The sequence below is a fragment of the Aulonocara sp. 'chitande type north' Nkhata Bay genome, linkage group LG7, assembly GCF_057382095.1.
Source record: "Aulonocara sp. 'chitande type north' Nkhata Bay isolate Kocher_YH1m ecotype deep benthic linkage group LG7, A_spYH_male_GT1.1, whole genome shotgun sequence".
Classification (NCBI taxonomy): Eukaryota; Metazoa; Chordata; class Actinopteri; order Cichliformes; family Cichlidae; genus Aulonocara; species Aulonocara sp. 'chitande type north' Nkhata Bay.
In genome coordinates, this window is record NC_141350.1 from 61,210,596 (window position 1) to 61,220,549 (window position 9,954).

Sequence of the window (9,954 nt, forward strand, 5' to 3'; positions counted from 1 at the left end):
TGCTTTTGTTCCCCCCCCATTAAGCTCATCTTATTACCTTCCTGTCTTCATTGTATCAAGCAGGTTGTTTTTCGTTGTGACTTTAGCAGGAAATTTATCATTTTTAATAATTAACAATTTGGAGGCTGAAATAATGGTCCAAATTGTGGGAGGAGTCATCCTTAATTTAAAAAAAAAAAAAAAAAACCCAATCAGATTTGAGAAGTTGTCTGCTGGAAGAAATGCTAAAAACTATCCGTCTGCAGCAACCTCCCTTGTCCTTGATACATTTGGTTATGCTCAGTGCATTTAATCATCTGCACAGTGTACCATTTTAGTCAGTCTGCTGTAACTGCACAAGAAAATCATCTGTCAGCACTGCAAGTATGTCACAGTTCATGCCATGCCCACAAATGTACACTGTAGACTTTTATTTATGTAGCGCTAAAACACAGCAACAGTCGCCTAAAGGCGCTTTATACTGTAAAGACCCTACAATATTACGGAGAAAACTGAAAACCCCAACGGTGGTTCCTTTCCCACTTTGACAGTGGGAAAGGAAAACTCCCTTTTAACAGGAAGAATCCTTTGACACTGTTTGGGGAGAGGCAGCAATTTGCTGAAACTGGTTGGGCTGAGGGAAAGTAAACCGAACCAGAGAGCAGAGTGGTTCGTAAGCACAGAGAGAGGGAAAGAAGAAATACTCAGTGCATCATGGGAAACAGCCGAGGCCTATTTGTTACTCATCCGAGTAACTTCTTCAGTCTCAGCTGAGTGCAGGTTTCCCCAACCTTATAAACTGCACATGTACTGTTGTAAATGTACCGTTTATATGGTTGGGGAAACCTGCAGTCAGTTGAGACTGAAGAAGTTACTCGGATGAGTGAGAAAACATTTCTCACATTGAAAACACGATCCAGATGAACAGAATGAACCTTTTGGGATCTCTAATAGGTCTTTTATGATTTTTCAGGGTTTTCAATTTATTCACATCTCTTCACTCCTGTCGGTTCATACAAGTAGCAATCGAATCCAAGTTTAGTACAAGAAATCTAAAATATCTGCTTACTTCTTCACTGTCCAAATACTTTTAAGCCTTAAAACTGGACAATGTATAACAACTCATTTCTCTACAGGAAAAGCAATAGTTTTTAAAACTTAAATCAAACTTAACATTTGAACATCATTATTGATCTAATAATCCACTGATGCTGCAGAGGCAAACATTACATAAACATGTGGCACAAACTGTACATTTCCTTATCTTAACTTTCCTTAAGTTAAATAAATCCTACAGAAAAATTCAATAGCTTTTAGTTTAAAGTGGTTTATGAGAAAGGACGCGGAGGTGAAAATAAGTCATTCACATGTTCCCCTAGAGTTAAAGCTGACACGAGGGCAAACACAGCCACACTATTGAGCTACTTGGATTACTCCAAGCAACACAGATTATTTGGAAGTCCATAAAAGGTAGTCTCTTTAGCAACAATGTGTTGAGACAGATCCACATATATCAGTTGTCATTAAAACTGGTTCAATTAAAATCAAATGTTCTCTCATTCTTACAGCTGACACACACAAAACACTTTTACTGTTAAATATGTCGACAGCTGGAGGTAAGGATGCAACTGATAAATGTTGGATTACAAGTTAAAATTATTTGGACGATAGTCAATATTTGACTTTTCTAAAATAGAAGAGGCCGTTTTAAAATCATTAAGCTTATCAAAAGATCTGTGATCATTTAGGCAGCACAGTAAATGCCTCCTTAACATACCTTCATTATGCATTTACTGATTTCCAGATATTAGTGAGCAAAACTGATACGAGTATTTAGCCAATTAAATCACTTTACCCCCTTTTAAACCATGCTCAATACATTTTTTAAATGAATTAACACATTATTAGAACCTAAAACAATGTAACGTTTCACTTCACAACCCTGACATTTCTTCACAAGCTTGCGTGCTCTGCATTTAAGAGCACACAAATGTGCAAGCAAGGCTAGAAAGCATATTCTTTAGCAGCAAACACTGAAACATTGTTCCATTACTGCACACCAGGTCAGACCCGAATGCATTGGAATTTTGCAGGACAAAACTCTCTGCGTTACAAACTAACTGGACTAAAGAAATAAGGAGGAGCCATGGTTGTTACAGTCCAAACCGCAGTCGACACTTCTTGTTCCACATGGTGCGGTCGCTGGTGAATCCAACAAACCTGCTGGCCGGTGTGGGCCGGGCGATGCTTGAAAAAGGTCTGGAGTTGATGCTCACATGAGGCATCTCCCTCTTCAGAGAGGGCAGCTGGCTATCTTGCACCAGCCCAAACACATCCAGCTGGCTCAGCACAGGGAACATTATACCCACGTCACTGCAATCACACCAGCTAAAGTATTAATCGTGATTTTCAGCTATTCAAATATGATTCTATATTCTTTTTAGAAAACTATAAATTAAATTTAACAGATTTTCCCCGTTTAGGCCCCAAATAAAATCTAGACCAGCATTTAGTTTTCAGTATTCACTCATGCAAACAAGTCCCAAATATAGAGCTCGAGGTTAGAGCAGAGTTTTTGTACTAATAAAATCAAACTGTAAATGAACACCACACCTAGCACTAGTTACCAAACAGACTAGTGCTGTAATCATCATCCGTGTACTTTACTAGTAACTTAGACAGTGCGTTTCCATCTGAATAATAATCACAAACAAACATCTACATACCTGTGGCAAAAAAATAAATAAATAAGCTAGAAGATCCGATCAGATGGGACACACTAACTAGCAGTGACATGGATGGAGGTGGGAGGCAGACAAAAACTTACGTGAGAGCAGCAAGGTGAATGTGATAACAGCGGCTCAGGGACAGATGCAGCAGGTGCTTGAGTTGACTGAGGACAGGTAAGCAGTCAGCTGTCAGCAGAGTGCTATCACTGCGACACAGAAACAGATTTTAAGCTGCAGTCATCTGTGGCCACGGTAAAGACATTTTTCCATCCATGACAATTTAATTTGCAATAGCAAATAAAACGAGACAACTTAAAGAAAAACCCCACAGTTAAATACCAAACATAGAACAATGACTAAACTTTTACCTCAAATCTAGAGTTTTAATCTGGCGGCATTTTTCCACCAACACCTTCACATCTAAAAATGAGAAATAACACAGACACACGTCAGAATGATGCAACTCAAACAATCTTTAAGATCTAGATCGATCTATATATAGTTTTCACAAACTACAGTAATTTCACTTCAGCACCCTCAGTGTTACCCTTCAAGCTGTCAAGTGAATCAAATTACTGTATCATTATGCAGCTTGTTCTGTGTTACATCATTCAGGACAAACCAGCTGTGTTTGTTAGCGTTGAAATCAGTGACTTGAAGATCTCCACCACTCACCATTTAGGGTGAGGCTCTCTCTGTAACCGCTGAGGTTGAGATGTGTAACACTGGAACTCAGATTATCAACCACGCTCTTTATGTGATTATTATCAAAGGTGCACCATGATAAGTTCAGCTGTTGTATACTGAAACACAAAATAATTGCATTAGTAAATCTGAGGCAGAGGAGAAACTTAAACTGTGGTTACAAAGTAAATAAGGACTGAGCAGCTGACCGGGAACAGGATTTAAGCATCCTAGTGAGCACAGGAGCAGAGAAGGCAGAGCAGCCGCTGAGGTTGAGCTCCTGTAGGCGGGTGTTCTTTGCCAGACAGCTGAGTAAAAGAGATTAACAAACACACAGTACAAATTTAAGGCTCAAACACATTCAGAAAATGCATTTACTGAGAGGAATTTAGTGTTTTGCCAGTTTACAATCAACAGTCACAGCACGACTTTTCCATCTCTGATGAGGCTCTACTACAAACAGCATCACTGACTTTTCAGACAAAGGCATGTTTCCCTGGACATCTGAAGTCAGGAAAAGCTCAGACATATTTTTGATAAGAGAAAAGCAGCTGCAAAGACCCTGGGAATCAGTGACATCCCTGCTGCTCTAATCAGTAGCAAATGGTTCAGATCTCACCTGATGATGGTGTCAGAGAGCTGCAGACCCTCCAGGCTCAGACATTCTAGCAGTCTGCAGCGACAGATGATGTCTTCCAGAGCCAACGTTGGTATGATTGAGCTTGACAGATCCATCTGAACCACCTGCAAAGAGCTGTATAATGGAAAAGAAAGAAAAGAGCATTTTTCTACTTAAGTGCCACAGAACTTAATACTTAGAGCTCTTTGGTGTGAAGGAAAATTAAATAGTTAGACATTAGATAGTTTTCATTAGATTTTCGCAGGCAAGGAAAACTCAGTAAGTCTTCCACTGAAGAAGAAAATCAGGACAGACCACGATAAATGTGACTAACCCTCTGCCTGTTAAGTGCAACTCTTCCACAAAGGAGCGAGGGCAGCGCAGTCTGCGGATGCCAGTCCTCAGCACCTGCTGCAGAGCCAGAGCCGTGTGGGTCATCCCCTCTAGATCCACACTGTGCCACAGAGACTCGTCAAACCTGTGATGAATGCACAAGCAAAGAGGTGTCATGGAGGCAAACCCCTACAGCAGCCTGCAGTAAATAACCTGCACACAGCAACCCGTTCTGTTAAATGTTAATGTGGGTTTCATTGTGTGTGTCATTGAGAATATCAAGCAGCACAAACTCGTTTGTCTACCAGTTTGTCAGAATTTAATACTTTCGAATGTGATGGTGTGCAAGTAGCTGTGACAGCTGTTTAATGGATGAACTAGGAGTAATCCTTTAATGAGGAATCCACAGGGCCACGGATTTCCATATTTTTGAATACTGTGATAAGCGTCACGAGATGTGAGAAAGAACCAGAGGCGTGGTTTGAAGTATGCAAACTCAATCTTTAGGATCCGCCCTGCACTTAAAAAAAAAAATTAAGCGGGAAGAAGCAGGGCCAGAGATTTTGTTAATGATCATTATGACTCACGCCAAACGTTGCCAGCGCTTGCAAACTACAGATATTCTGACGAGGTCCTGCAGAGGAAGGCAGAAGAAAATCCTAAGAACAACCTCGTCTGGTAGTTGATCCCATGAAATGTCTGCAGAGGGAAAGAGAAAGGGAAAAAGGTTAAGTTGATCACAGGTGAAAGCCCTCATCTTAAACATCAGAAAAGCATCTGCTCCTACTTGGTGAGGAGTCTTTCCTCCTTGATCTCCTGCTAAGAACAAATTGATTGCTGTCATTCTCCTTCCCCTTGCTGAAGAGCCGCTGTTGCTTGCGCGGTGGTGTGAACTGCAGGATGAAATCTGTTGGGGTGCACTCAGTGTCCAGGCCCTCGCTAAGAATGCCTCTGGACTTGCTTTTCCTGGGCTGAGTCAGCAGGGAGTCCTGCAGACTAAGGCAGGGACGATCCTGCAGTGGGACACTGTTGGAAGCAGAGGTTAATCAGACATGTGGGCATCGTTAAACAAGGCTTCATCATTACACAGACACCCCACAGAAAGGCTACTTAGCGGCCTAGCTTCCTCTAAAGAACCCCTCCGTGCCCGCCATATTGATGTAGCTACCAGCGGAGTGACCGCGCAAACTGACTGCAAAACCAAACGACAGACACCGTCTCCTGTCTTTCAGTACAGACACATGCAGGTGGTCCAGGACGTCCACTCCTGCCCTGCGGTTAGCTTACAGCGTGTACCCCGGGAAGAAAAGAGCCGCTGACAGGCGTGGAGGGAAAGCGCTGGGGAGAAAGCGCGCTATCGGTACAGTTTTACACTAACGACGCTGACAGTCTACCGAACACACAATTTCGCATAAAAACCGCCTTGTTCACACCACTTTAGAAATGGAAAGCACAGTTTTGAGTCGGGACAGTTAAACAGCACCAAGCTAGCCTTGGGATGGCGGCTCGTTCTCACATGTGCAACACATCTGACAGATAACTTATGCACCGCTATACCTCAAATATGTTTAGTAACAGAAAGTAAGAACCACTGAGGACGATACCTGTCGCCTGGCATTTCCTTTAACTCGAACCAAGTACGATCCTACACGAAAAGTGCAAGACTGCTTGGATTGCAGCCCTCCAACCGAGACTTTAAATTCGCCGCCAACACCGGGGCGCCCTCTTATAGTTACGTCACGGACGTGCCTGCACGTAGATCGCGATACGTCATACGCATTAGTGCTTTCGCCAGGTGGCAGTTTTTTGAGTTATGTTATGTTATGTGCCATATCATTGGCTTTAGAACGGGTGGTAGACAGATTTTCAGAAGTAATAATAGTGATTCATTGTCAGCATTGTTAAGCGTTGAAAAATCGTAGATTTTGTGTGTGAAAAAGCAAAAATATAGTAATAATGTGGACTCCCGCTCATATAGGTATTGTGGGTAATGAAAGATCAGATAGGTTGGCCAAAGAAGCTATTAAAAAGTAGATATTGAAATGCAGATACCGTTGTCGAATTCTGACGGGAAACGTTTGGAAAGAAATTAAGAATTTATGGGAAATGGCGTGGGATAATGAAGTAAAAGGGAGACATTTATATAAAGTACAAAACCGTTCACGTTACAAGAAATAGAGGAATAAGTAGGCAGGAGGAGGTAATTCTAATTATAAGTAGAATAAGACGAGGTCATTGTTTTCTAAATGACACTCTTTTTAGGAAAGGGAAACATCTTACTGATTTGTGTAATCAGTGTAATGCACTTGTGTTACCAATTGGGTCAAAAGACGTATGAAGTAAGATTAGGGATGTGTGCGTCGAGTCGACTAATTGCGCTATTGTCACTAGTTGGTACCAAACTTACTAGTTGTTGTGTCCTAAATGTTATGCAGCCATTTGCCACCAGACGGTTGTTGAGAAACACCATATATAAGTTAATATAGCCCTGATCTTTTTTGCTGACCCTATTAGAATGAGACTGCAGATACAAATGGCAGAAAATAGCTTTTTCCTAAAGGGGGCTTTCCCTTAGTGACAGGGTGAGGGGTTCAGAATAGAGCCACTATTCTTCCACACCAATCATCAGTGTCCAACCTAACAACCCTCAGGTCAGTGGCCCAGCGTTTTACTGCCCATGTGTGTTTTATTTTATTTTATTTTTGCTCGTAAAAAAGCTTTTATTTTTATATTTTAAATATTAATGCAATTTATATTATTTCACTTTCAATCTGAAACATTTTATGAAAGCCTTGAAATTAATATGGTCTAGTGTCTTGATGCATGCTCAATCATCCAGATAAGTAAATCTCCAGAAGTTGATTCTGTTCATCTGGACGTAGGGTTAACTTAGTCTGATACTATGTTTGATCATGGCTGACAGCAGCTGCCCGATTTTACATGGAAGCAAACAGGGGTGATAGTCAAGAGGGGCATGATGTACACTAGACCATGTTTCCAAAAGTTGATCTTCATCTGGATGTTGCGTGTTCAGTGGGAGAAACGTTTCGTCACTCATCCAAGTGACTTCTTCAGTCTCAGCTGACTGCAGGTTTCCCCAATCTTATAAACAGTACATTTGCATAATGACTGAAACCAGCCCACTGAAGGAACAATGGGCTGGGATAACAGTTCATCTGCATATCTTAATACAACTTTTTGAGACTTCCTGGAGATTTCTCTCTGTGTAAAACAGATGTTGGTTGGTGGAGCAGCTATACAAAGTTTGCTTATCATGTCAGAGTTTTGTTGATCAGGTGCGTAGATGAAGGACTCCAGCAGCTTTTCCGTAAAGCTCTACCCGAGCTCACCACGATGTGCAAACTGACTCCGGCTCCGCATTAAACTGTGCCAGCGTCATCAACACTGCTACTGTTGTGTTATCAGTTTTTCTCTTCAAAACTGGGGGCTGTGTGGGCTTAATGTTGTCACAGTTTTTATTCACATACCATTTAGGAGCAGTATTACAGAGCCGTGCATTAAACGGAGCATTGAGGCAAAGGATTTGTGTCGAGAAGTTTTTATAATCGAATTATTCGAAATATTCAATGAATCATTGCGGCCAGTGCAAACAAAAATCACCATCCCTCTGAGTGCTGAATTCACACAAATAAATCCAAATTTTCATTTAGATTGTGGGCTGAGATGCATTGCAGCAGTATGTGTGCGCCTTCCTGTGGCTGTTCTCCTGATGAGACCATGCATGTGTCACGTTTCCACATCCTCCAGGTTGCAATCTGCCCTCTATCTATCTCCCCTTTTTCTATCTCTTTCTCTCGGCTATCTCTGTAAATAAGTGCACATATGGCTGGAACTAACCACTGTTTTTCAGGAATAAGCATGGTCCAGAGAGCTCACAGGACCTGTTCTCTAACCTGCAATCAGTGATAGTACCTAAGCCCAGTCTTCTACACCACCTGTTCCTAGATTTTTGATCTACAACCGTGGTATTGCTGCTCAGGCAATTTATGATTCAGCAATTTAATTTACTTGCTTGTTTTCTTTTAATGGCCAGATGAGCAGTGCTTACCTCTCATTCTTCATTGTGAATCCTGTTTGGTGTGCCAGCTAGAAGCCCATCCCGAATGTCTGCCTAATCTACTCTGTCACACGCTCTTCAGAAATATTTTGGATTTTCTCTAAACCATACAGGCTCAAATATATACACACGTCTCCCACTAATCCCCTTCTTCCGGCTTCTCCCTTTAGGGGTCGCCACAACATGTCATTTGCCTCCATTTCAGTGTGTTCCACACACACATTTCAACCTATTTAGAGTTATTTATCCATCTAACAGTGTCTCAGAGGCTGTCTGTGATTTTGAGTATGGATATATAAGTATGGGAAGCACAAATATTTATAGTTTGGAAAAAATGATGTAATTCCACCTCAGGTCATATGTGCGTAAGCTGCTATTTATAACTCTTGACCTTTCTCCCTCGTTCTCACACATACACGCAGTTGTGCACAAAGGTAACAGTCCCACACCCTGACAATGACTAACAGGAGGGACAAGGTGTGTCAGATTTTCAAAATATAACTTTCTTATTGGAAGATTAGTATGCTTTAAAAATGTGAAATGTTCAAAATAAAAGCCCTCAGTTACAAAAAACAAATCTGTGTGATTTTTTTTTGATACAAGATAAGTACGTTTTTAAAATAATGTAATTTTGTAGCCCTAAGTCACAGCAGACAATACATTGGATGAAGTTTGAGCAGCAGCAACTATCCCTAACTATTATGCAACAAATTACATAGTCTTGTGAGCATGGTTCCACACTCTGCGAGTGGAACATATCTTTGTTTGGTTAATAATTTTGATGCATACTTAACAATATTCCAACCTGACAGGTTTTTCTAAGTAATTGTTTCTCACCAAAACCTTGTCCTGATTCAGAAAGTAACATCCAACTGCAGCAACTTTCTTCATATAATGAAATTCCTGAAGCTAGAATAGTGGTTCCATTTCAATTGTCTTCACATGTGCTCCCCACACATAGCATTTTAATTTAAATTATCACTGTTATCTAAGTGATACAATTGTATAACTATATTTGCATGTTCCCTCAGATTGATATCTTTCTATGTGTTTGATCCCTGTCAGAAGACAGAGTCAGAAGTTGCAGGTAAAGAGCAGATGTCTAGCTAAACAAATTAAGACACATGTAGCAGATCTGAGTTGTCAAGATCTGCTGCAGCAGATGGTGAGAAGTGGAGAGTGAGAACACAAATGCAGACAATGGAAGCAGGGAGTAGCTTTAACAAAAGACAAGCTGCTTATTCAGGCTGATTGACAAACACAAAATAAGAAATCCAACTAAACACTTGGGACATAGAGACACAGGTAGGTTAACAGACGCTCCAACAAAGGAAGACAGAAAAATACGCAAGGGAGAATGAGACAAGGGAAACAAAACTGGACATCATGCACATGAGACAAGGATTAACAAAATAAAACAGGAGGTTTCACAAACTTGACACTAGGATGGGGATAAGCAAACAGGAAGAGAGGAACATAGGAAAAGGTAAGGGAGACGAAACACAGAGTCAGACAGGGACACAGAAGGAGAT

General features: G+C 41.1%; 1 protein-coding gene across 1 annotated transcript; it reads right to left on the minus strand.

Annotated features, from left to right (window-relative positions):
- Positions 1-11: 11 nt before the first annotated feature.
- skp2 (S-phase kinase-associated protein 2, E3 ubiquitin protein ligase) lies at positions 12-6,081 on the minus strand. Its single transcript, XM_086301754.1, has 10 exons — positions 5,949-6,081; positions 5,132-5,370; positions 4,932-5,043; positions 4,346-4,489; positions 4,012-4,146; positions 3,602-3,700; positions 3,384-3,511; positions 3,077-3,128; positions 2,807-2,914; positions 12-2,352 (listed from the first exon to the last, which is right to left on the minus strand). The coding sequence occupies exons 1-10, from the start codon at positions 5,960-5,962 to the stop codon at positions 2,133-2,135; spliced, it is 1,251 nt and encodes a 416-aa protein (XP_086157880.1). The 5' UTR covers positions 5,963-6,081; the 3' UTR covers positions 12-2,132.
- Between the last annotated feature and the right edge of the window lie 3,873 nt (positions 6,082-9,954).

What these genes read in the sequence shown, in the direction of transcription:
- skp2 (XM_086301754.1), bottom strand. An exon ending in CTCTCTGACACCATCATCAG is followed by an intron (nt 3,701 to 4,011) that starts GTGAGATCTGAA and finishes TCTTTTACTCAG; the next exon opens with CTGTCTGGCAAAGAACACCC. An exon ending in ATGCTTAAATCCTGTTCCCG is followed by an intron (nt 3,512 to 3,601) that starts GTCAGCTGCTCA and finishes TTTGTGTTTCAG; the next exon opens with TATACAACAGCTGAACTTAT.